Genomic DNA, 26,317 nt, shown 5'->3' with positions numbered 1-26,317 from the left:
GAAGTGAGGCTGAGGAGGACCTAAAGAGGATGAAGAGGAAATCACAGAGCACACCAGTCAGCTCCCACAGCTCCATCACAGCCTTGTCTCTGGCACAGACCAGGTGACAGAACCTTATCATGCATACCCTTGGAGCTGGCAGGCATGCGTGGGCTCTGTCACCATCCACAGCTTGGCTTGGAGAGAGGATGAACTCCTTTGTGCCTGAAACACAACCTACTTGGAATTAAGACCTCAAATCTCACAGCTCCTGGAGTGTAGCAGACACAAATTCAGGCCTCATACATATCAGTGGATACTATTAATCCCGAAAACCTTTACAATAACTGTGGCACATCTGCAGGGCTGTAAGTGTCAAAAACTAAGTGGGTGGAGCTGGACAGCACAGGCAGGAGAGCAAGCAGTTCTTCAAGCTGGAGCCAGTTGTTTGAATGACTTTGCTAAAACTCTTTTGTGTTAAACAATTTCTGGGTCATGGTGAAAATTTCCCTTTGTGAAAAAAACAACCAAAACCAACAAAACAACCTCAGTATGAAAAAAACAAACCAGTTTGCATGTTCCTATTTTTGTGCTGCTGAAAAGCTGAAAATGTTTAAACAAAACATCTCTTGTCAGCAGCAGCAATGACAGAACTAGGTATGGATTCAGGAAAAAGGTATTTCACTGAAAGCAAGAACAGTCCTTCAGACAACATTGTTTTTCTGTTTCCTGATGGAAGATTCTTGAGGTCAAAGTGTTGATTGTTTTAATTTTACATAAAAGCCCTGAAGGGAGTACTAACCCCTCTTTGCCTCTAACCTCTCTCTCTCTCTGTCTGTCTCCCACCCACTGATGAAAAACCACCAGCCCCCAGTCCTTGGGCTGCACACACCAGTAAATCTGTGGAGCCTGAACGTTCTGTCCATCTCCATCAGCTCGAGCTCACACACGTGTGCCCCAGCATTTCTCCTCCTCCGGGGCTGCAGCCAGGCTGCGGATGATGCGGGAGGAGGGAGAGCATCCCGCGGGCAGCTCCCTCGTGGCTCTGACCCGGGTACCATGTGCGGGGGAGCTGGGGATGCTCGTTGCCATAGCGACCTCTGCTAAAATGCTCCCCCCTTCCCCCTGCCGGGATGCAGCCCGTTGCAGACAGCCGTTCTGGCGTGTGCGGGGGAAGGCCGGCGGTGGGGTGCCCCGGGGAGGCTGGAGCGGGGCTGACACTGCCGGGGAGGCGGTGGGGGAAGCCCCCGGGAGTCCCGTTGGGCAATGAGGCCACGCTGCTGGCTGCCCGTCCTTCCCCCGCCCGCCGCGGCTGCTCCCGCCATCCCTCCCTCCCTGCCTGCCTCCCGCCCATCCGCGCCTGTCGCCTCCCGCTGTCGCCTAGCTCTCCCGGCGCGGGGTCCCTTCTCCCCGGCACTGCCTGGCCGGGAAAGGAGCCTGACTCATCCCGGCTGGGACCCGGCAGATGCCGGAGGGAGCAGTCTCATCCCGTCGCCCTGCACCCGTGGAAGAAGGTAGGTGGCAGGTGTCAGGGCATGTAGCGGTGCTTGTTGGGGATGCGGTGCATGGGAGCGAGGTCATGTCTGGGTCCCCAGTGATCGGCAGCTCTGTGCCCCAAGCTGAAGCCTGCCCTAGGGTGCCCAGGTCTGGGGGAATCTCCTGCGGTCGAGGTGAGCCCACGGCTTGTAACCTGCAAAATGAGTTGCGCTCCCAGCCATGCGCACGGGAGGGTTCTGTACCCAAATTCTCCTGTGGGCTGCTCCCAGCCTCCCCCAAACAGTTTGTGCCCTGCCACTAACAACGTGGCCCCCGGGGCTCCTGTCACAGTGTACCCACAGCACTTCAGGGGCAGTGGGAAGTGGCATAGGGGATCTACGGGTGACATTGAAGGCAAGAGGCTGGAGTGAGGTGTAGCACGGGTTTAAAAGGGGTCAGACAGCTTATCTATATGAAACGTGGTTTTGGATGGAAGACCAAGGAGTCTTTCAGGTCTCTGGGGGGACATGGATGTCCCACTGCAAAATGACATGCTGAAGATCAACTGGTCCAGCAACATAAAGGCACATTTAATATCTGCAGAACTGCTCCAGAAAGCTGACATCTTTAAATTAAACTCCCTCTTTTCAGTGTTTGCAGCCAAAATCTGCTCACCTGCCTGACAAAAGCAAGTTGCTTCTGCAGACCAGCCCTGCAGAGGCTGGAGGGGGGGCTCTGGCACCTTATCCAGCACTCAGCTTGGCCATGATGAGGACCCTTCATGTAGGGGGCGGGGATGGGTGAGCAGCGTGGCAACACAGCAGGATAGGGCTGCATGGCAAGTAGACTGAAGAATAGGTTGCTGGCAAGGAGCTAGGAAATGCTGGCTCTACTTGTGATGGAGGAAGGATGAATTGGGAAGTATGTAGGGCTGCTTTTTATTGCAGTGTTTTTTTGGATGGCAGCTTCACTCACACGTTTGGAAACTGCATGATCAGGGAGGCAAATGAGGTTGTTGGCTTTCCTCCCATCAGCCCAGGAGGTCCAAGCTGAACTCACCTTCACAATGTCCCTAATCGTGCCCATTGCTGTTGCCAGCCAGGGACAGATAGCAGCTGCTGAGACACCTCTGAAAAAGGGAGTTTGCAGCAGCCTGAGATCCCCAGGATGTCTGCAGATGCCCTCGGGGGTGCAGGAGGTGCAAAGAAGCTACTTTTGCAGAGCATGTAGGAAAGCTGTGCTGAGGGGTTTCTGGCCCAGAGGTCAGACCCAACTCCTGTTGCAGAAGATGTTAGGGCCTAATTCCTTACATGGTCCCCTAAGGTGCGTTAAGGGAAGCCCCACAACTCCTCACAACACCTCTGTGATGTTGTTGCAAGTTATGGTGGAAACTTTCCTCAGCAGTTGTTCACCTGAGGAAGGCACAGGCAGCCATGAAGAGGCAGCAGCAGTGCCCAGATCAGATCCATGCCAGTAAGTGGGAGGAAATCAGGCGGTTTCTGCTGTTTCTTGGTTATGGTAATAAGAATTTCAGCTTGTTTCAGATCTTACCCTGCGACAAAAAAGTTACTGTTACAAGCCCTGGTGGGCCAAGAGGTGTCAAGAAGATAAATGATGCTGGGCACACTGGAAACAACTGATGGCTGTGTATTAAAAAAAACCAGCCTGGCCCCTGGTGTGGAAAAGGCATCAACCTTATGCGCCAAGAGCAGGGAAGAGGATCGAAATGCTCAGAGCTCTCCCCAGCCTCCTCTTAACCTGCCCTGTGCAAGGAATTTGGGGATATATGGTTATTGCAGAGGGACGACTTGGCCCATGGTCAGACACCACAGCTTTCATCTGTCTGGGAAAGCAGGAGTTTGATGTGGGTGTACTTCAGTGTGTCCCCACTGCAGTCAATGGGCATTTCATCACTCCCACCAAGGGGTGAGGGTTACGGAAAGTCCCCTTTCAGGACTGTATTTTTGTGCCTGAGTCTGGCACCACTGTGCTCTCCCAAGCATGAGGGTGCCAGGTTTATTCCACCAAAACCTTTAACAAGCAGCACATTCACAGTGAAAATCCAGAAGATCTGGTGCCTGGTGAAGTTGTAGTTGTGCTTTTTGTGTGGGATGCTTTTTGATCCCCTTTTCTGTCCCTGCATGATCCACACCTTGCCTGTCATTTTGGTGCAGAGCAAGCAGCAGAGCTGAACAGGCCGGGTGCCTTTGCGGGTTGCAATGTGGGTTGCTGTCTCCCTCCCAAAGGATGGGGACAAGGGATGGGATCAAATGTGATGCCATTACAGATTTAAATGGCCCTAAGTTAGGATGCATGCCCTAAGCACGGCATCAGCAGGACTGTAATGGTGGGGAAATAACATGCCAGGGCAGCACCAGGTTATGGGGCTGGGACCCCATTTGTTCACCCCTCCAGAAATATTCAGCCCTGACATTTGGACAAACAGATGTTTGCTCCTTCCTGCTCTCCCATTTTTAGCGCTGGGCCAGCAGCAATCACACAGCATAATGTTGTTTTGTGTTCCCCAGGGCAACGCTGCTCCGGACTCACCTTGCACCCAGCTGGCCAGAGGCTCTTGGCAAGGCAGATCAGCTGCTCCTGGTGAGTGCCCCCCAATGCACAGTGGCTGATGTGGTGGAGGGATCTCAGGCCTGCTCACAGACTGGTGCTGAACCAAGGACTCTGAGCCCTGATAAAGCTGGACCTGAAATAGAGGTGCAGTAAAGGAGGGCTCGGTCCTGAACCAGACCAGCTCAGGCTGGGAATTCAAAGGGGTAATGGAATGTCAGGGGAAGCAGATTTTCCCTCAAGCAGGAGGTGAAAAGCAGCTGTGCTTACCCACTGCCTACCTTTAATCGCTGGCAGGAAGGTTGGGGGCAAGCAAGCTCAACCCTCTCTGGGGGGAGGGAGTAGGATTGACATTCTGTAGGATTGACATTCAAGGGCTCCCAGCAATGACCCCAAAAGCATTGACCTCTCCCAGTGAATGAGGTGCCTTCATGTGCAACCAAGCATGAACCAGGTGCAGCAGGGCTGTGAGGGGGAACTGGGCACTGCTGATGAGGCAGATGTCTTATGATCAGTCTTGGTGGAGGAGGTGGTTTTGGGTGGTGAAGGTGTGTTTTGGGTGCTCCCCCTGCATGAGCTTTCTCTCCTTTTCCCTGGCAGCCATGCCCCACTTCTTGGATTGGTTTGTGCCCGTGTACCTGGTGATCTCCATTCTCATCCTGGTGGGCTTTGGAGCTTGCATTTACTACTTTGAACCAGGACTCCAGGAAGCCCATAAGTGGCGAACACAGAGGCCAATCACGGAGCGAGACCTTCGGAAGACGCTGATGATTCGGGACAACCTGGCCTTTGGGGTGCCTGAGGTCTGACAGGCTGCCCATTGCAGCCAGAGGAATCTCTCCTGGGTAGACAGCAGACCACAAGCCTCACTAGGGGTGGCAGTCCTGCCCTGGTAAAAGTGGGGCTGGTCCTCACTTTGCTCTCTGCTAATCAGGGTCTCATATTCATCACCCACCATTCTGCCCCTTTGCTTCTTAGTCAAGATTTGTTTGGCTGGGTTTCCCATGTGCTCACAGCTCTTCAGCCAGCCAAGGACTTCTGCTCCTTCCCGTGGCCAAGACTGACAAACCACTCAAATGAAATATCCCTGGTTAATCACTTGAGTTTGGCTGCCTGGCATCTTGACAGGACCTTCAGTAGGAAAGGTACCAAGTTTTGCAAAGGGATACAGAATCTTGTACTCCTCTTCCCTAGGTTAAATCTAATACAGTCTGTCTAAGTCCAAGGGGTATTTTGGGGAAAATAAATGGGGTTTCAAGACAAATTGTTGCTTCAGCTGAGCTCTTCCCAGCACCCACTTTTGATGCTAGGATGGTGAGCTTGCTGAAGCTCTGTGCAGAGAGACCAAGGGCTCAGTGAGCCTCAGAGACTGAACGCCTTTATCCTTGCTAAATGCACACCCCTTCTGTGTCTGTTTGGGAGATGGAGAACACCCATCACTACATCCATTCCAGATGCACCGCACTGAAATTAAAGGTTTTTATTAAAGAGGTTGGTTCATGTCCTGTGTCAAGCTGAGAACATTCTGCAACTCCCCATGAAGGGGTGCTGCCAGACTTACCACATCAGCCACTCCTCATCTGCCTGATCTCCTGCTCCTCTGTCATGGAGGAAGATGGGATAGTCTGTGAAGCTACTTGCAATTGTTCAGTCCTCTGCACTGCAGAGCCCTACAGCCTGGATAGGCTCTCTTTCTTAACTGTTTCCCAATGAAAGCTGGGAAGCATCCCTCAGCTCTTTTTTCCCCTGCATGTCTCTGAGAAGGAACATTGAGCCTGTTGTCTAAAAGGGCCCATTGTACCACCTTTGCTTTCTGCACCCAAGCTGTATAATATGGGTCTGGCACAAAATCCCCTGTTTAGAGACTTTCTGCAGTGTCACGGGGATGACCAGCCACCAAAGTGCTGTATGAAGTTGTGACACTGAGGCTGAGAGACTCTCTCCCTGACAGCCCAGTGCAATGCCCAGGGTGTACAGGGAGGTTTGAGAGAGCAAGGAGCCTGTGGCAGGAGGCTGTGTCTCTCTACTCTCAACCCAATATCCACCCTTTGCATGCATGTAGGTGCAATGGTGCTACCTGTGAATGCTCTGGACACACAGGGATTCTGTGTGCCCCACTCCTGCATATCCCAGGTATGTTAGCTGGTGCCACCATCCTATGTGCACATGTCTGTGCAACCTGTGCCATCACCTGGGCCAGTCAGGATATTGGCAACCCACATCTACAGTGTCCTTCCATTGTTATGGCTCTGTGCTCTAGTCCCCAATGGCTCCTTTCAGCAGCAGGGGTTCCTCAGGCCAGCTGTGAAAATCTGCCACAGCTCCTGGCTTGTGTCACTTAGCCTCACCTGTGAACCTGGGAGCAGGAAATTCCCAAAGAAAGGAGAGTTCACTGGGCTGCTGTGAGTGATTTATGCAAGAAAATGCAGTGAGTGGGATTACTCCTGTGCCCAAAGTTTTGCTTGCCCTGGCAAGCAAATGCTCAAAGCACAGGTGCAGCCTGAAAGTTGGTAATTCTTGGGATCCAAGTTAATTTTTAGCTCTAAGGAATGGATCAGGACATCCTGCAAATATCCTGGGTCTTTCTGGGACATTTCATTTACCAGACTGCAATTGCATTACCATTCTTTTCCACACCAAAACCAGGCACACTGGCAGGAGCTTTCAGACAGAGGACAAGTCAAGAGTCCTTTCATTCAGCCAAGTAACAGAGACCGTGATGCAAGTACCCTAACTGGGGAGTCTCACTCAGCAGAGAAATGCAGTGAATAGGGTTACTGCTGTGCCCAAAGTTATCCTTGCCCACGCAAGCAAAGACTCAAAAGAGCAGGTGTAGTCTGAAACAGATACAGTTTCGTGACTTGGGGCTGTGAAATGGAAATGACAAGGGGCTGGGTTGCATGGCATGATGTGCCACCCTCAGCTGCCTGGCTCACATTCCCTGCCCTCTGGCACATCACAGCCATATCTCCAAACACCAGCCTGGAAACCTGCTTCCTCACCTCAATCCCTGATGGGTGGCATTGCCCTGTAAACGAACACAGCTGAGCTGTGGGGTAGCATAAAAACCTCTCCACTGGAGCTAAGTGGCTTGGAGCAGTCAGGAAGGAGTTGAACTGGAGGAAGGGGAGCCTGCAGACACGGGGGTCCCCTCTCCCCTGCTCTGTGTTCTCCTCTGCATGCTGCTGTGCCTGTGTTGAGCTCCACTCTGCCCATGACTCAATGCAGAAACTGAGCAAAAGAAGACAGCAACTGGGTGAGGGCTGGATTAGAGAGAAACTAATTGTTCATCTCTGGCTTAATTTTTGTGCTGTTTAGTCCTGACACAATCAGCATTAAGCCAGGTATTTTCCATGGCTATGAAGGACTTTACTGTTGTTATAAGTAAAATGCCAATTAAGCCTAATCAATAATTTGCGAGAGCCAAATTATGATAAAAATAATAAAAAAGAGAAAATTTATTTCACGTTCAGATTACATTTTATGCCAGCCACAAATCAAAAAGGACAGAGCCAAGCCCGGGACTTTGGCTCTGAGTGAAAACACACAACTCTGACCCCCTTCTTGCATCAGAGTGGTGAGTCCATGTCTTACTCGAGTTTGAGTCCAGTTCTTATACTCTTTTTCTTGGCCGAAGCTATGGTTTTCTTTGTCCTTTTCTTGATCTGATGGTCTTCCTCTCCAATCCAAGGATAATGCTATCAGATGAGTAGACAGTCCAGTCTCCATGTCTTGGTCAATATTCATCTCCCCTCTTGTTCTTCCTCCAGCGAACACGAGCACGCAGAATCTCTTCTCCTTTGGGACAAAAGTTGCTTTGCAATACACATACCGAGTCGAGTGTGGGAATCCATACATGTTGAATAGTGGTTCCTGTCATTGGGCTTTCAAGTGTTTAGTGAGTTTCCCAGAACTGTCTATTCATGTTTAAGTTGGTTATCTATGCTATCTTTTAAACATCAGTAGCCAGGTGGGCAACTGATGTCTTGTACCTTGATTAAGATCTCTAGTTAAGATTTCCAGTTCCTGCATTGCCTCCCCTTCTTCACATGTAAATCCAGTGAGACTACAGGTAGTGTGTATGAGGTAACCTGGTTTCCCAATCCTGGCAGATGTTTCTTTGTAAGCCCCTCTGGTTTGGGGATGTGTCTGGGCATGTTTCTCCTAGTGTGTTATACTCTTTGTAACTATATTTTATTTAACCATGAATTTTGATATATTTATAACAGTGGCCAGATAGGCCACTGATGTCCCATTCCCTGATTTAGTTAGAATTTAATTACATTTTACAGAAACTCCTTTTACATCTTAGCGAATTTATGGGAACTCAGCATTCACACAAGGTAGATTACGGGAACTACACTGACTTTTGGTTATCTAGGATCACTAAGGGCTGGTGATGGCTCGGATGTTGAGTTTCACTCAGAATCTCTATAGAAGAAGTTTTCCCTTTACTTGCAAATTACACCTTCTATTCAGGGACACCTGTGCAAGTTACAAGCTGCTGAAGAAACCGATGTCTCAATTCCTGTGTAGGATTTTTAGATTCCAGGTGCCCTTCTGTGTTAAATCCCAAAGCATGATTTTAACTCAAATATATATTTTATATATATTTATTTCTCTTAGTTATAATTTATTCAAGCATGAATTTTAATATATCTATAACACTGTCAGCAGTGTCAAAGGCTTCCCCAGTGGAAGTGTGTGACAAACTGCATGGTTGATGCTTTGTTTTCCCGTTGTTCCCCCTGGGAGCTGCCTCCCTCTAGCTCTGGGCAGGCAGCAAGGAGCAGTCTGCAGTGAGGTTTCCTTTACAACAGGGTAGTTCTCCATCCACCTGGCTCTTGTGCCAGCTGCACTGCCGGGCTATCTGGGAATAATTAAAGGCAAATGCTGCCTGAAAACTGAGATTGTTTCTCCTCTGTGGGATCAGCGTAACCAGAAAGACCTCAGGGAGAATGAAATAGTCACAGATACTGAATTAAGCTGTATAAAGAATCAGAGAAGGTACTTATTGCTGGAAATACTACACAGTATGAGGTTGTTTTTTTCATGTTTTCTCTCTCTTTGCCCTTACGGAAGCAGAGAACTCACTCTGTCCTGAGCTCTGCCTTCCACCAGCATTCCCAATGACTTTATGTGGGTCATTGGATGGTGATCCCTCCTCCACTTTCCTCAGCCCTGGTCACCTGAGATCATGCAATCATTGTCCCTGCCACACTGTAGGTACTGTGGATGCCTGTCTCTCCTTTTCTTTGCTCCCACTTGCCCATTCCTATTCTCATCCCATCCCACCCCACCAAAACTCCTTTCTTCTCCTTTCCTCCTTGTTTATTGTGTTGCCCTTCAAAGTCTCTTACAGTGATGAAGGTGTAAAGTGGCAAGCAGAATCCCTCTTCACCCTGAAAATGCTACAAAGCTGGCAAAATTAAGAAACAATCATAATAATTGTAATAAATATTAGAATAAATTTGTGCTTATAAAAAGGGTATGTATGAAATAAGTTATATTTGTAAGATGCCTGTCACAAATAGTACCAAGGTTTAGAAATCACTCGTAGGGGCTGGAGAGAAGATTTCCTCACTGCATTGTGGAATCACAGGTGGTCACTGAATGGAGTTCCAATTTAGCAAGTAAAGGGACTAGCCACTGTGGAAACCTTGGGCGATTTCAGAACACCCAAGCCATCAAGATCGAGATAACCCAGAACCCACATCCCAATGTCTAGTTCCCGTAACTTGAAATTTAACATTCATATTTTCCCCGGAGACTGTTTTGTCCACCTGGAGACAGGCTTCTTCCAACACCAGACAGAGAAAAGAGACTGCATGAATATTTGAAGGAAAAGAAAAGAACAAGAAGAACTTCACTCTGGGCAAGAAAAATAGTATAAAACCTGGGCTCAGCAGACAGACTTTGTAAACATTGGGAGTTCCGATGCAATAGAGGTCAGAACTACATTCACCCAGCGCTGAGACCCAGGCTCAACGCTGTCCCCTTTGATTGTGGCTGTTGGAAATCGTATTTCGATTCGCAAAACAAATTCTTTTTCTTTAATTTTAATTTGGCTCTCTCAATCATCAATTCAGACTTATCAGTTACTACCTATAACAATAATGATGACAGTGAAGAAGCAAAAGACAATCAGAATAAGAGAATGAAGCATCAACTTGGACAAACACCCAAAAACTGACCACTGAACTTGCACAGTGGAATACAAATTGTTGGACTGGAATATGCCATTTGAGGGGGAAAAAACTAAGAGAGGAAGGGAAAACATTTCAAAAATTCAAATACCTAATTTTTTTTAATCACACCCAGTGTCCTTGGAAACAGGCAGCACAGGCCTGACCCGGCAGGTCTGCATCACTCCTCCACCTCCTGCCATGGGAGCAGGGCATGGGGTCACGTTGTGGAGCTGCCCATGCTGTGGGGCTGCTGGTGGCAGAGGTCAGGAAGGTGCTGGGCAGGGGCAGGAGTGGCCACGGCACCCAGCGTGGGAGCGAGCCATGCGGGCCACAAGAGCCCCATTGTCCCAGCTGGAGGCGGGCTGGCCGGACAGGGCTGGAGGTGGGGGCTCAAGCATGAGAATGACAGCAACTCCAGGGAGCTCCGCACCCCGAGGCACCACAGCCCTGACAGCAGGGACAGCCTGGGCCCCCAGCCCGGCCTGGCACCCCCTGCCCTCGCACCTCTGCTTCCAGCCCGCAGCCCACCGCCATGGAGGAGGAGATCGCCCTTCCTCGCAGCTGCCTGTCCGCCCCCGGGAGCCCCAGCGGCCCCAGCCGCATCCCGGGCCCCGCACGGCGGCGGGACGGCCCCCTGGCTGTGGCTGCCTCCACGAAGCGGAGCTGCCTCTCGGTCACCCTGCGCCGGGCTGCCGGCGGGGGGCTCCCCTGGGAGCGGCTGCGGGGCCCGGCCCCTGTCACCCCAATCCCTCCGCGACCCCGGCCCCTGGCGGCCGAGGGGCCCCAGCGACACGGCAGCTCTGACGGGGCCGAGGCCACCCCGGTGGCGAAGATGGGGGTGTCCTACGCCCCACCACGCTCTGGTGGGTCTCCGCTGACGGGATGGGGATGGGATGGGATGGGCAGAGGAAGGGAGGGTGGGAGGCACCAAGATCCCTTAGCGATGACATGGAGCCCAGCGTGGGGCAGGACCCTTCAGGAGAGGTAGGGTGATGAGAGGGAGGATGGGGGCTTTCTCCCCTTGGAGTGATTTCCTCTTGACCCACACCAGAACCATGGGTGGGCAGCAGCTGGTGCGAGGACAGCCCGTGTGTTTGTGAGCCTGGCGCCCAGCAGGGAGGTGGGCAACTGTGGTCACCGTGTCAGGAGATTTTCTGGGTGCTGGAATGCCTGTCTGTCTGTCTGTCTGTTGGAAACCAGTCTGATCACTGTTCAGCCTAGCCCGGGGTAACTGCTGACAATTACTTCTAAATGTTCCTGTAACCTGCAGTGGGTGCAGTTTTCTTTTTGTCACAGAGCACTGCAAACAGAGAAACCCCAAACCCTTGCCAAGTCTGCTAGGCATCCCACAGCCCGGGCCCCACCCAGGGGTGTTGTCTTGTGGTGGAGGAACACATGGTGCTCCTGTCATCCCACTGACTGGAGGGTCACAGCATTCCCAGATGTTGATGCCCCAGCACAGCTTGACAGGGACACAGTGCCTGTTGGAGCCAGGACCCACAGATGTAGGAGAAGGAAATTCAAAGCAGGGAAAGGGCATCCCCATCCAAAGATACAAGCTGCCAGAGGCATCTCCAGGCACAGGCACATCCACAGGGCACATGGAGGTGCCTGCCAGAGCATACAGGGATGTGACCTGCGTACCCCAACATGGTCCAAGTGGGAGGACCTGTCCCTGCTCACCACACGCAAGCACACACACACGTTTGGACACACGCACGCAGAGGGGACAGCACTGGCTCTGTCTCTGGCCTTGGGCTGACAGCCAGGAATCATGGTGCTGGAGGAGAAAAGGTTTCTCACACCTTCACAGCAAAGCTGAAGGGCAAATCGCTTTTGAGGAACCAAAACATTCTCAGTTTCCTCCCTCTGGGAAAGCAGAAGGAGATTTTGCAATCCCCTGATCCTACGAAACACCGAGGGGCAAAGAGCACCCTTCCTGAGCCCCGCCGGAACTAAGCTGTGAAGGGTTAAATATGCCCCTCCCTAAACAAGCAGAGATGCTGAAAAGGCTGGGGAATTGGGAGGGAAAAGGGCAAGAAAAGGCCGGTGGGGCGTGGGTGTGCAATGAGGGCCCCTCCAGGACATGGGGGCCCCATCGGCAGCGGCCCCCCCAACCCCGAGGCCATGTCCCCCCCGCCCCCGCGAGTCGGGGAGGCTGGCGGGGGCCTGGGATGGAGCCGGGGGCCTGGGATGGAGCCGGGGGAGGGTGCGCAGGGGGAGATTTTGCGGAGATGTTTAATATTCAGGTCACATGACGATGGCAGCAGGAGCAGCACCAGCATCCCCGCTCTGCTGAAATAGCCACTGGAGAAGGAAGGGAAGGAGAGAGGGGGGAGAAGAGGACACAGGGAAGAAAGACAAAGGTAAAAGCGAGTGGAGCTTGATAGCCCACCGTGCTGCTTCATCAGCGTCAGGCTAGAAAAGTGGGGGGAGACCCACCCCCTTGGGAGAGGATTCGGAGACAAAGGAAGCTTCATGTTCAAAGGTAGGATGCTCCGGGCTTGGCAGGGCTGGGCAACGCCAGAGGGACACCGCTGGGGCTTTTTGTGCGGGCATCCTCCGCCGTGCCCCACGATGCCCAGCTCTAGGCATGGGGGAGGGATAACTCCGGAGGGCAGTGGGGGAAATCGGTCCTGGCTTTGTCTTTCCTCTGGTTTTTTTCCTTTTGGTGGCAGCAGTCCTGTATGAAGGAGAAGGAGCAGGGCTGGTTGTGGTGCTGATGGGGAGTAGCTAGTGCCAGGCACTGCTTTGAAAGGAAGGGATAATCCAGCTGGGGAGTGCCCACGAACTCCTCGGCACCTGGCTTGTCCCTTGCCGGTGACAGGCAGAGGGGATGTCCTGTGCCTTTCCCTGGGAATCTGCACAGGAGCCAGCAGGCTTGCAGGCAGGGGCACAGGCAGCTGTGGTGGTGTGGCTGCCATGGTCCAGGGGTGCTCAGCATCCTCTCGCCTTGTGATACAGCCGTGCCACCCAGGAGGTGAACTGGGACGTGGGACAAGGATTGTATGGCTGGGAGAGCAGCTCCAAGGGCATGGCTGGGGCTGTGGTGGCTGGGCTAGGATGTGCCCAGTTCCTTCACCTCCAGCTTCTGCATCTCCAGAGAGGCTTCGGCACACGCTGCCCTAGATTTCGCTGCAGCCGGGCTCTTGCCCAAGCCCTTTGCAGAGTGCTGAGGGGAAGAAAGCTTGCTGTTGGGAAGGCTGCGGCAGCCCAGAGGATTGGGATGATCTTCAAGCCAGGCAAAAAGATCTGGAAAGAAGAATGGTTTTGTTCTGTACTCTGAGGTCAGGCAGTACATCCGACAGGGCTCAGCCATTGCCCTGCACAGCTGAAAGAAATGCCCTGGGGTCATCATGGGAACTGAGGAGGGAAAGGTATTTTTTCAGTGGAGAGATGCTTAGTCCAGCACCTCTGCAGATCTGAAGCAAGGAGCAGGTCCTGATGGCCATGAGCTTCAGGGAGGCTGTACTACTGAAGCAGCTGCTTGCTTTCTTTCCTAGGAACCTGGCATCACCCTTTGAGGGCCTGCTTCTGCCAGCCACCTTCAGGTTTTGAACCCATCCCTCCTCCCTGTTCCATGTCTACAGGGAGTGGAGCTGTGGGTCCAGGACCGTATGGGTGGAAGGGGCTGGGGTGAGATGTGAGTGAGGATCACTGCCTGCAGCTGCAGAGGGACAACCTTGTGCTACACCAGAGGAGAGCTGCAGCGAGGCCATCCACGTGGGGGTTAAATAGCTTTTCCTTGCTGGAAGCTGGTTTGTGGTGAGCACTGTTTGCAGCTCTCCCTCCCTCTTGCCAGACAAAGGATGGGAAGGCAGGGGGAGGGGATGCGACTGTATCTGGGTTATCAGGACGTAATAGATGTTGGTCCCCGCTACCTGAGCCCCCAAGGGACCTGCAGGGCCACCTCTGTCCCCACACAGGTCCTGCAAACTTCTGAGCATTAAGGGTGGTAGAGCAATAGTGGTGTCTGCTGCTGGCCACATATGCCCACCTTCCAGGAGGAGGTTCTGGGGTGGATCAATGGGTGTCAGAAGCAGGAGCTAGCTGGGACCATGGGGTCCTCTCTGGGCACTCATTCTGGTTCTCCCTGTCCCTGCCTCAAAAGCTGTGCCTTCCCTTGGTCCAGTCACATGGAGTGTCTCCTGTGAGCCAGATATTCCCTAACAGCCCAGCCCAGGGCCACCTCCTGCTGGATCTGGGCAGCAGGGGGGTATCACCAGCTACAGCCCTCTTAAATGAGCTTCTCTTAGCACACAGAACAAAGCAGCAGGGAAAAGGGGGGGCCTTGCAAACAGCAGATGAAAGTGGTTAACCTTGGCTAGCCCTCTATTCATTATCAGCTGTACTAGCTGCACTGCCCTCTTGCTCATTCATTACAGGGGACAGCTGCAAGGGCTTCGGGATGTGCCCAGGACACAGAATACCACCCCTTGACCAGCTACTCAATGTGTTTAGGGGGCTTCCTGGCACCATTAGCTTTAGTGCTCAAAAAAACAGAGCCACTCCCAGGAGAGCAGGCAGGCATGCTTTATGTCTCAGGGACAACTCTGGTCCTGGTTTTGCACATCCCAGCAGGCTGTTTCTTAGCTGGCTCCTTCAATTCATCTGTGGGAGGCAAAAGGTGAAAATTCATGTGCAGGAAGATGAACCCCTGGGCAATTTTCTGCAAAATGGGGGCTTCTGTGCCTGAGGCTGTATGGGAAGGAGCCCCACACAGAGAAGGCAGCAAGTGACCTAGAGGAGAAAAGCAGGTGGCTTTCTCCTGGTCTCAGGGTTTTCTATAGCTGCCCAAGAACCAGATCTGAAATATCTGCCCTAGTCACTGCAAGCTCCTGGCTCCAGCAGTGAAGCTTGCAAAGGAATGGTCTTGTATTATAATGTCCACAGCAGTTAGCAACATCTACTGGCTCTGGGCAAGGCTTTTCTTGGTGAGATTGAGGGAAGAATTATGAACCTTTTAGTGAGACTTGAGGCTGACAGCAAATTCCCTCCTTCCTCCTCCCTGTGTAAGAGCAAGGGTTGAAGGAATAAAGGAGAGGGCAACAGATTCCCTGAGGACAAGCTACCACCCAGGCAGCGAAAGGGTCACAGCCCACATGGCCCATGTTCTACACCCATCCCATGCAGCTGCTCAGCTGGGCTTTCTTCCCATCTTGACCCGTTCCCTTCCACCTTTGGAGTTTATCTGCCCCCCTTTCTCCAGCAGCCAAGTGCCTCACTGGGGCCACAGCCCCCTGTCCCTAATTCCCTCATCTTTCCATTTCTCTCTCTCTTCTCCTACTCTTAGGGCTAGGTAGGACCCCAGCAGGGCTGTGTAGGGTGTATATGGAGAACGCTGCAGCAGCATAAGGGACACGGCACAGCCACACAAGCATGACACAGGTGATGTGGGGAGCCTGGGAGAGGACGAGTGAAGGGTAGGGTGCAGGAGAACTGGCTGGCCTGGGCCCCCTGTGCTGTACAGAGAGATGGGCTTTTCTGGCTCACATCAGGTTTGATAAATCTGAAAAAAGACAACGGGAGCCTCAAGGGATGCTTCGTCAGCAGGAAAGGCACATACTAGTTGTGATGGGTGTGAGAGAGGATTGCAGCTGAGAAGCACTTGGTGTGGCAGGCTGCCTCCTCCAGCAGCTGCCTGGCAGTGTGAGGTGCTCCAAATTGCCAGTCTGGCTCAAGCAATTGTCCATCTTGTGCTCTGGTTCCCCCAGGGTGCTGCTTGCTGCTTCAGGAGAGGGTGATGATAGTCCAGGGTGCCTTCACTCGGTGAGGAAAAGCAGGAGGGGGGCCATCCTCCCACTGACCTCTCCTGTGTGGGCAAGGTGGAACAGAAGTGGCACAAGAGCCTTCAGATGTTATCCACAGTGCTGCACATGAGTGGCTGTGCTACCATTGTCTCACACAGGGGAAAACTCCTTCTCCCAGTTTAATACAAAAGACTTCCCAAGCAGTGAAAAGGAGCTGGGTAGAGGCACCCTTCTCCCTGCCAAGGGTGGCCCTTTCACAATGTCTTTCCATAGCACATGATAGTGGGATATTGCAGCTTAGAAAAAACGTAAAATCTTTGCTGTGTAGAGCAGCCCTTGTGTCAGCACCGGAGCTTTTATGTGGCAGTGCCAGGGAGGGTCCCCATTCAGCCATGGAGTCTGCTCCAGCCTAACCCTGTCCTTGAACAAAGTCTCTCTGACCTCTTCTCAGTCTGTCTCTGCCTGGCTTGACTCAGCTGTCACTGGGACCCCAGATTGGTGCCATCAATTTCACCAGTCCAGTGACTTCTGAGTCATTTTCCTTGTGAAGAGGGGCATGTGTCACCACCAAATGGCAGTCGCCTGCCTAGCTGCTCATGTTCTTTTCTGCTGCCAGTGGATTCTGATAAGTGGAGGAAAAAAAACTCTGCCAACATGATGGAAAGGGATAATTTAGTGTGAGATACTTGAACTGAAGTGGCATCCAAGACAAATGAAGTCCTTACCAAGCAAAAATGCATTCTGTCTGTGTCCTGGAAAAATAACCCTCTAATGAGACAAAGCATGGAGGAGTCAAGTAATTAGAGTGGGAGAACCTCTAGTTTGCAGCTGGCTTGTATATGAAAGGTATTTGATTCCTATCCCCTTCATCTTCCTTTCCAGATTCATCCCTCACGCCTGCCTTCCCCACCAATTAGAGCTTTTCTTCCATGCCCTGTCCTCTCCCAACCTCCGCTTCCTCCCAGCGGGTGGGAGCTACTCATTAATGAGACAGAGATAAATGGGTGAGGCCTGCCCCTAGCAATGTGTGCCATCACCCAAAAAAGAGTCAGGGAGGCTAAAAAACCCTCAGGGTTTTCTTTTTTTCTGATTGTTTTACATAGAAGAAGTGAGGAAGCAGAGATGAGGAGGGAAAGATGCAGATAATTAATTTTCTGATCATGATCATTAGTTTCTTGAGTATGACAAAAACCATTGGTTTATGGGTGGGAGGCAAGCACAGAGATTATGGCCTTGCTTTCACTTCCACCACTGTCTTCCTCTGAGGAACTCAGCCTGTGCACCATAGGCAGTAATGCAGCCACCCCTGGCAAGGGCCAAGCATGCGAGTCCTCATGGTATATCCCAAACTCTCTTTCAAGGCCCCAACTTGACACATAATTTTTTAAGTCTGTTCCATCACAAATTTTATGGTGAACTTGGACGGGCAAAACACTGGTGATCCTGCTGAGAACCAGGAGATGAAAACAAGGAGACACACCTGGAGCTTTGGGCACCCGATTATCAGCCCAGCCAGCCTTGCTGCCCCTGCTCCTGCTGTTTGGAGGGAGCCATCAATACGCTGCATTCTCAGTGAACCCCACTTCACCTCCTCGTCTGGAGTGGGACATAGAGGAGTGTGCTGCAAGCTCAAGTAGTTGTTGCTCCATGATGAGCCTTACCACTAAAATCTTGACATTCAGGTATCCTCAATAGCCCTTGAGAAGGCTGCTCACCGCTGCCCTCAGCCCCTGTGACAGGTCAGCGAGGAGGCTCTTGTTACACCTCAGTGATGATTTTTCAATCTTTGTCCCCATGCAGGACCAGTGGAGAGCAAAAACGAAGCAGCCATGTCTGAGCTGGTCCCAGAGCCACGACAAAAACCAGTCGTACCAATGAAGCCCATGGGCATCAACACCAGCTTGCTGGGCTACATCGGTATTGACACCATCATTGAGCAGATGCGCAAGAAAACCATGAAGACAGGTTTCGACTTCAACATCATGGTTGTAGGTAGGCAGAGACCAGCTGAGGAACTGGGAACCATGGCCAGGGACTGTGCCAGGGACTGAGGCCAGGTGGGAGAGCAAGCCCTGCAGGGAGGGCTTGTGGGAGCAGATAGAAGTTACTCTGAGGGAAAACAGAGCCTGCACAAGGCAAGGAGACACCTCCAGCCCCCTCCCCTGCCAGCCTGGCTCTGTTCCTTGGGCCTGCTGTCATCACCAGGCTGAGGCAAATGTCACAAGCTTCCTCTCTGCAATCCTCAGGTCAGAGTGGACTGGGAAAGTCAACACTGGTAAACACCCTCTTCAAATCCCAGGTGAGCCGCAAATCTTCAGGCTGGAACCGGGAGGAGAAGATCCCCAAGACAGTGGAGATCAAAGCCATTGGTCACGGTAAGAGCCAGGCTGCTGGGGTGGAAGCAATACTGATGCCTCGGCATAGTCTTGCAGAAGATCCCAGCAGTCTACGCAAATAGTTCTTTGGTATTAGGCAGCCCCTTCTCCTAGGAAGCTAAAGGACAGTTTTAGATGGCCTCAGAGACAGACAAGGCTTTTCTTAAACTGAAAGGCCCCTGATGCCACAGCCAAAAGTGAGGGGTAGACAAATAGAGAGAGTTAATCACCTAAGACATTAGCCTGCAGTTGTGGATTAAGCCTTGCTGTAGGTAATTTTCACCTGCGGTTACATTTGATAAGCTACACAAGTTGCATTGTTGGGTCCCATCCCAAGCCTGGTAGTGCACGCCTCCTCACAAAGCATCAGCACAACTCCTATGTTGGCGCAGGGTAATGAGCATCATCCCAGATTCAGGATGATGCATTAGAGGGGAGAAGTTGTGTTAGGCTAGGTTCTACCTTTGGGCCACAGACTGAGCACAAATCCATTTTCCTGTGACGGAGTGGTATAAGGTGGCTTTTGTGTAGATATTACCAAAATTTGGGGTCAGACATGGAAATGAGGGTCATAACTGTTGAGGCATGACAAAAGCTGGTCTGATTACACTTGCTGGGCAGGGATGAGGGCAGAGCTCTCTTCTTCCCTTGTGGGACACAAAGACATGTTTCATGACAGAGCAGGTCCCCAGGGAGGAGTATGATTGTTTGCAATTTTCCCCCCAGTTATTGAAGAAGGTGGTGTCAAAATGAAGCTGACGGTGATTGACACACCAGGATTTGGGGACCAGATCAACAATGAGAACTGGTGAGTTTTACAAGGTCAAGGCCTTGTGTCCCAGAAAAGGCTGAAGTTAAGATGGTATAATAGCATCTGGGATCCTATTGTACTTAGGGACTGATAATGGGGCTGTGGGACTGTGAAACCACGGGTCTGTGTGTGTGATTGGGGGTATGCACATATTACATGGTGAGTGCTTATTTCTGTGTCCAGTTACAGAAACTCTTAATCATCTGTGCTGATGGTGAGATGCTTCAGGTGTATTTTTTTTTTTTTTATGCCTGAGACTGCTTTGCTGCTGTCAGAGCTGGGAACACTGTAGGCAAGAACACGAGGAGATTTGTACCTGTCTATTCATCTCTCTTTCCCACTTTAACAGCTGGGAGCCTATTGAAAAATACATCAACGAGCAATATGAAAAGTTTTTGAAAGAGGAGGTGAATATTGCGAGGAAGAAACGAATTCCAGACACGCGTGTGCACTGCTGCCTCTACTTCATCTCCCCTACGGGACACTCGTATGTACACAGTCCCTTGTCCTTCCTCCAGCCTTTGGTACCTCTGTGCCAGATACATACCCTATGCTGCTGCACCTCAGACATGGATCCAGGGATCCTGCCAGCAGGACTGGGCACTGTTTAGCTTAACTTTGGGTGCTGCGGGGCTTGAAAGGGTCTAAGCTTAAAAGAGCGGGAGAAATGCCACTGTGTTTTTTGGGAGAGGACAGAATGGATGGGAAGAAGGAGATGAGAACGTGGTGGCAGCAAGCAGACTATGTACAAGGGAGGGTTCACTGGTGCCCTGGTGCTTGGACAGTCACTAGGATGAAAGGTGATCAGGGTAAAAAGTGACCCCTTCCATCTTGTTCCTTCTTGGGCTGCAGCTTGCGGCCTTTGGACCTGGAGTTCATGAAACATCTCAGCAAGGTAGTGAACATCATCCCAGTTATTGCTAAGGCTGATACCATGACCTTGGAGGAGAAGACCGAATTCAAACAAAGAGTGAGTATCTCCTCTTCTGGATGGGATCCTTCCCTGCCCTGGCATGGAGGTGGGAGAAGTGAGTGGTATCCTTCTTCCTGGGATTGCAGTGCAGTCCCCAGGGTGTGCACAGAGTCCAGTGCTGGGCTGCTGGGTTAAGTCCTAAAGATGCAGCTGTTTATATCTCTGAGGGCATCTATTAGAGAAGGAAGAAATGTGTGTATCCTTGTGACGTCTTGTGATATGTTCTCTCATGGGAACTGGAGTGCCAGACAAGTAACTGAGATTGGGAAGAAAGACTCATCATTGCTGCCTTGTGTCCTCACTTTACTGTGCACCTCCTTGGGACAATCCCTCCAGCTTCTGCCCACTGGAAGGATGTCCCAGATGTGTTTGCCTGGCCTTGCCAACTGTCTTCCCTTCAGGTTTGTGCCGCTTTATGCTCCAACATGTCTCTCTGATTAGGTGCGCAAGGAACTAGAAGTAAATGGGATCGAGTTTTATCCCCAGAAAGAATTTGATGAGGACTTGGAGGATAAAACAGAGAACGACAAAATCAGGGTAGGAAACATTTTATTGTGGGAGGGGAAGGGTGGATGAGGAGGGCACCACAGTTTGTTCTGCACTTCAGCATCATTGCCCTCACACGTAAGAAATAAACTGCTTTTTAATCTCCATTCTTGTGGTAATTGCAGTCTCTTTCCAAGGATATCTGTAAAGCAGAGTAAACCTATGAACAGCTGCACAGCTCTATGGATTGCAGAGTCTCCTGCACTCTGTGCTCTGGAAACAGATATTTTCTCCCTGTGCTTACAGATATCTGGGTCCCCAATAGCTTCATCTACTGTCCTACTTCCCTGGAAAGCTGCACACTTACTTCATTTCTGGCTTTCCTCAGTACAATTTCAGCCATTAAACTTGATGAATGTTCATGTGGCTTATGGGGAAGGATTATTTGAGTCCCATCTTTCTATTGTAAAGAACTACAAATCTGTCAGGACATATTCACCTCAAACTACCCATATGAGCAGCTCTGGGCTGACAGACTCTCTGTTGGTTATGCTAAGGTACTTCTTCTCTGGTCATCCCCCTCCTCAGAAATGCTGGAGATACTTGCAGAAAAGCTCTGCCCCAGCTCCAGAGCCCTTGGCACTGCTGCAAGCTACTCACACAGCTTGTTGGGGTGCAAGGACACCTGGAAAGCAAGAGTCCAGAACTCTAGGGATAGCACTGAGGGGTGAAAAGGACAGCCAGTGAAGTTTTGCTCTGGAGAATCTCTTCCCTTGGAGAAGGCCCTGTGTTTGTTGAGCTGAGAGGTGGAAAGGTGGATGGGGAACCATGGTGGTGCTGGTCTTTGGGATGGGTTCAATGGATCTTTCCACATGTCTCTCCCCAGCAGGAAAGCATGCCCTTTGCAGTAGTGGGCAGTGACAAGGAGTACCAAGTGAATGGCAAAAGAGTCCTGGGCAGGAAAACACCTTGGGGAATCATTGAAGGTAAAAACCCTCTTGCTTATGGGAGCTGAAAGTATTGTCTGCAGATCACAGTAATAGACAAGGGGCCAGATAACATGTCCTGTGGCTACCTTCCCATCCCATTTGTGACAAACTGCTTGAAACCAGCCAAAAGGAGAATTCTCAAATACCTGTGCCAGGAGGGAACTGCCATGGTCAATATGGTGCCACTGTCAGCACCTGGCAGAAGCTGGAGCCACTCTGAACACCATGGTGTGTGAAGCTAAGCTCCTGAGGTTGTCTTGATTTTCAAATGAAAATTCATGTGTGACTGCTCAGCATCTCTTAGCCTGTTTCCTCAATGCTCGACAGCGTGGCGTTCAGACAACTCTGTCCTTTCTGAAGTATACAAGCTCTACCCACTTGGAACCTGCCCCCATGGCAGTGACTTTCCCATGCTCTATAACCACAAAGAGGCTGTTGAAAAAATCAAATGTAACAATTGCTTGCTTTCTTTTCAGTGGAAAACCTCAATCACTGTGAATTTGCCCTACTTCGAGATTTTGTCATCAGGTAAGGTCATGGTCATGCACCAGTTTGCTCTTGACGAGCTGGGAGTCTTCCTGAGATCCAGTCAGAATGAAATAGCCCCTACTAAAAAGGAAATAAAGTAAATTTCAGGCAGTGAAAGCTTATGTGGTATAGGGTTGGATTGAGTTAAGGGGTAGATACATTCTAGTGCCTCTCTTAGTGACATGACCACTGTGCCAGGTAGGTGCTAGTTTTCATGTATGAGCTGGATGCCTGGACAAAAGCAGGATACTACTACCCCTCTCAAGGTTGCAAAAACTCCCATTAAGGGAGTTAAAAAAAATCCCATTAAGGTTGCAAAAACTTTTATTTGCTGCTGACAACAGGTCAGTAATAAAGAGGTCACTACCACATCCTAGATTGTGTTTCCTTCCAGGTTGAAGGATGTGCTGGAACATATGAGCTGGAAGTGAAAAGCTTCATATTTCATTAGCTTTCATTGTCCTGTCTTATTTCTACTCTGTTTCATGAAGTTACCTCAGCACAAACTCTGCAGGAGAGCTGTAGATCCAGGGTGACCTCTCTTCCCTATAAAAACAATACAAAACGTAAGAAAATAAGAGAAACACGATTCAAAACCAAAGCTCTGGGGCTCATTCCACTTGTTGGTGTGATGCTATTGAGACATTTGGCCAGGTACAATGCTTTGACATCACCCTACTTTCCTCTTTTTGTTTTGTAATACCTTCTGCAGCAGAGGTGCTTTTCCAATGTCTTTCAGTAAAAACATCCTATCCAAATAATCATCACAAAGCCTCTAACAAGCCAAGCCCCCGGGCTGTGTATGGAGGTTAGGGATGATGCTCACAGCAGTGTTCTGCAGCTTATGATCTGCAGTGAGCCTGATACACCTCCTGATGCTTCCTTGCCTCACCACTGCTTCAGATAAGCCTCAGTCTGCTCTGACACACCAAGATGGCCAGTGGCTGGGCCAGTTGCACAGGTGAGAGAAGGGCAGGGCACTGGCAAGCACAGCCAGGAATTTCAGCCCATGTCCTGCATCCTACCTGTGCGTTCTCAAATGCTGATGCTCTAGCTCTCAGTTGGGAATGATGGCACCCATGCTATCCATGCAGAAAGAGGGGTAACAATAATTAGCAAAACTGACTGACTGAAAAAATCTGCCATTTATTTTGGGGAATAAAATTATCATCAGAAGAATAACACTGTGCTGATATTTGCTATCATATCCTCTTTCCCAACCCACTCTGTCCCCTGCAGGACCCACCTTCAGGACCTAAAAGAAGTGACCCACAACATCCACTATGAGACCTACAGGGCCAAACGGCTGAATGACAATGGAGGGCTGCCCCCCATGACTGTGGAGACAGAGGAAAACCACGAAAGTAACCTGTGAAAGACCCTCCCCCTCCACGGTCACCTGGTGACTCTGGATAGACAACCCACCCCTGCTACCCCTGACTCAGCCATGGGCCTGTCTCTGAAGCATGCGGCACCTCCTCCGTGGGAGTGAGAGGATGCAAGTGTGAGTGCGTGCGGGCGTGCATGTGCCTCCCTGTGTGCCAGAGAGGGACAAGGGCACCTCCCCCGTCCTTCCCAGAGTGTGCCCATCCTCGGTTTGTTTCTGCACAGTGGACTGTCCGTCAGCTTCCTTTCTCTCGTTTCTGTGTCTCAGCTGTGTATCTTGCCTGGGGGAAATAGTGTGGGGGGGAGAAGGATTTCTAGGGGCTTGGATTTTAGAGGGGGGAGGTGTGGGGCATGCTATAGTCCTGTTTTTATCACTTGGACACGTGGCAAGGAGAGACTCTGGGAGAGATTGTGGAGTCAATGCATGCATGTTTCAAGAGATGTCAGCAGAGATTTCTCTTGGATCTTCCATGGGTGTTAAGGCAGCTGGTTGGTCTGAGGGCATGGTGGCCTGGCATTTTATCCCCTTTTCTTGCTGTGGCTTCCCAAGGGGAAATGGCAGCTTGGAACAGGGTAGATGAGAGAAGACTGGCACGTTTTGTGGTTCAGAGCAAGTGACTGGTGGGAGGAGACAGAATTAGTTCTTGGCCTGTAGCATCTGTTTGAGAAGCATCAGAGTACTTGGGGAAAACGGATATATTTTCCAAAAGAAGCAAAACCCAGGGGGAAAGAATGTGCTCCTGCTGCAGAGGGTGCATTTCATTTGCCCTGCCCAGCACGAAGGTCAAAAGCCATGCTTGTGTCACAGGCATTCGACTCTGTGCAGATCAGACCAATGTGTGCTGCGGTCACCCCAGCCCATGGAGTCACCCCACGCCCCTGCTGCAATCCCCCATTGCAGGGGTCTTTCTCCACCAGCACTGAGCAGGTCCTGGCCAAACCCTTCTCCACAAGATGGCCCCTCTGCTGTGCGAGCACAGGGAAGACAGTGCCACAGGGGCTCCCTGCTGGGACCTCCCCCAGGGACAGCTCCACTTGGCATAGCACCTTGGGGATCTTGGAGGAGTGCAAACAGCCATGGATTGAGAAGCACTGGGCCAGGGTGGGGACGCAAGAGATACCTCTTCCTCATTCTCCTCATTGAAATGGCTGCATTTGCTACTGCAGCAGTGCCATTCCTCTGCTCTGTCCTCCTCCACTCCTGTGCTTTTGTCCTCATTCCCTTTTAGCCCTCCATAGCTTTCTTCCTTCCTTTCTTTCTGTCTCACTTTCTCTGATTTTTATCCTCTAAGTCTCTCCTTCATTTCTCCAAGTACTCGAATATTCCTCTTCTCCAGGCTGTTTCCTCCCTCTCCCAAGCTCTCACACCTTCTTAAAAATGTGCTTTTGTGTCCTGTTGAGAAGCTGTTGTTTTACCTTTCCCTGGAGGGGATGGGGAGGGAAGGTAAAGACCTGTGAGCAGAAAGAGGCGCAGCTTCACTGAAGACCACGTGCTTGTGTCTAGCTGGTGTGTCAGCCATTTTCTGGGCGTCCCTGAGTGAGGTCAAAAATGTGTCAGAGCTGTCTGGGCAGAAGGAAGGAGGGGAGAAGACCAGAGATGTCCTGAGGTTGGCAGTGTCTGCCTGTCACGTGGCTGGCAGGGGCTGTCCCCTCCAGGAGAGCTGCCAGCCGCACTTCAAACGCCCATGTGGAATGCCATGGCCTGGCACGGCAGCGCCCGGCAAGGGGAAGTGCGGGGGCTTGGCATGGGGGTCGGAAAGGCTGGCACTGCGGGGAGGAGGAGGAAAACAGCAAATGAGCAGCAGAGGAGGGCTCAAGTCAAACTTGATGTTGGTTGATGGAGCCGTATGAGGGCCAGGGCTGGCAACAGGGTTCTCCAAGCCTTAGCAAAACTGTCAGGAGCGTATGTCCATCTTGTGGCTTTCTCTGGTGCTGTCACTGCAAAGCAAAGGTTCTCTTCACTCTCACTCCCACCTTCCACACAAATCAGCCATTCTCAGCACGACTAGGACGTGAGGGCCACTCCTGCACTTCCTAGTCCTTTCACCACCCACGTTCACAGCTCCTGGTGTTCCTGTATGCAGTGTGTGCGTGCAGCCTTGCACACCCTCCTCCCTGCACCAGGCTCCTCAGTCCTGCAGGGAGCAGGAGCCTTGTCACTGGTGCCAGCAGCCATACCATGGACCCTTGCAGAAACCACCTGGCCACACTGCCACCCATCCTGCCACACGACCGGCCCTGCTCAGCTCAAGGATGTCAGAGACGTGAACCTCATCAAAGACACTGCCAGGGCTCTGCTTCTTCACAGCACTGAAGCACGAAGCCACACCCCATCACCTTCACCCTGGGCTACAGAATAGTAATCTTTATGACTTCTGGGCCCAGCCAAGGGTTAGGGCAGAGACACAATGCTGCCCTGCTTAAAGAAAGCAAAGCAGACCCACACAACAGAAGAGAGAGACTTTCCTTTGCCTGCAATGTGGAGTTCAAGGACAAGGTTGTGTGTTTTGCCCTGTAGGTTTAGGAATTTTTATTTCTTTGTAATAACGTGGTTTTTACACCCTGCTCTGTAATTTCTTGTCGGATCATAGACTACTTCTAAAGGATCTGTAAAAGCTTGTGAGAAAAACACGCTCAGGTACTCCTCGCTGCCATCTGCTTATGCCAATATCCTACCAACATCCCGAGTACCGACCAGGAAGTCTACAAATGGCAAATACAAAAAAAAAAAAAAATCCCACGTGGCATGACAACGGGAGATAGTTGGGAAGAAGCCTCTGTGAATGGATAAGCTGGGACAAGTCTGAA

At 51.2% G+C, this 26,317-nt stretch overlaps 2 protein-coding genes across 5 annotated transcripts; both read left to right on the top strand.

Moving 5' to 3' along the window:
* Nucleotides 1-996: 996 nt before the first annotated feature.
* Nucleotides 997-9,289, top strand: LOC119708825. The gene is made up of 3 exons (XM_038155698.1): nt 997-1,493; nt 3,984-4,056; nt 4,624-9,289. Exons 1-3 carry the CDS (start codon nt 1,113-1,115, stop codon nt 4,830-4,832), a joined length of 663 nt encoding a protein of 220 aa, XP_038011626.1. The 5' UTR covers nt 997-1,112; the 3' UTR covers nt 4,833-9,289.
* Nucleotides 9,290-10,728: 1,439 nt separating this feature from the next.
* On the top strand, nt 10,729-26,244 carry SEPTIN3 (septin 3). Of its 4 annotated transcripts, none has more exons than XM_038153469.1 (10): nt 10,729-11,074; nt 17,762-17,953; nt 18,208-18,336; nt 19,063-19,144; nt 19,497-19,634; nt 20,000-20,117; nt 20,562-20,657; nt 21,493-21,592; nt 22,072-22,123; nt 23,363-26,244. In XM_038153469.1, the coding sequence occupies exons 1-10, from the start codon at nt 10,744-10,746 to the stop codon at nt 23,496-23,498; spliced, it is 1,374 nt and encodes a 457-aa protein (XP_038009397.1). In that variant the 5' UTR covers nt 10,729-10,743; the 3' UTR covers nt 23,499-26,244. The 4 variants fall into 4 exon arrangements, with proteins under 4 accessions (XP_038009397.1, XP_038009396.1, XP_038009395.1 ...); XM_038153468.1 differs by lacking the exon at nt 10,729-11,074 and adding an exon at nt 12,368-12,577 and having other exon boundaries at nt 23,363-23,533; XM_038153467.1 differs by lacking the exon at nt 10,729-11,074 and adding an exon at nt 12,374-12,699 and having other exon boundaries at nt 21,496-21,592.
* The last annotated feature ends 73 nt before the right edge of the window (nt 26,245-26,317 follow it).

Source organism: Motacilla alba, chromosome 1A (assembly GCF_015832195.1).
Source record: "Motacilla alba alba isolate MOTALB_02 chromosome 1A, Motacilla_alba_V1.0_pri, whole genome shotgun sequence".
Taxonomy (NCBI): Eukaryota; Metazoa; Chordata; class Aves; order Passeriformes; family Motacillidae; genus Motacilla; species Motacilla alba.
Note: the sequence above shows the minus strand (reverse complement) of the source record. Positions and strands in the feature narration are given on the sequence as shown.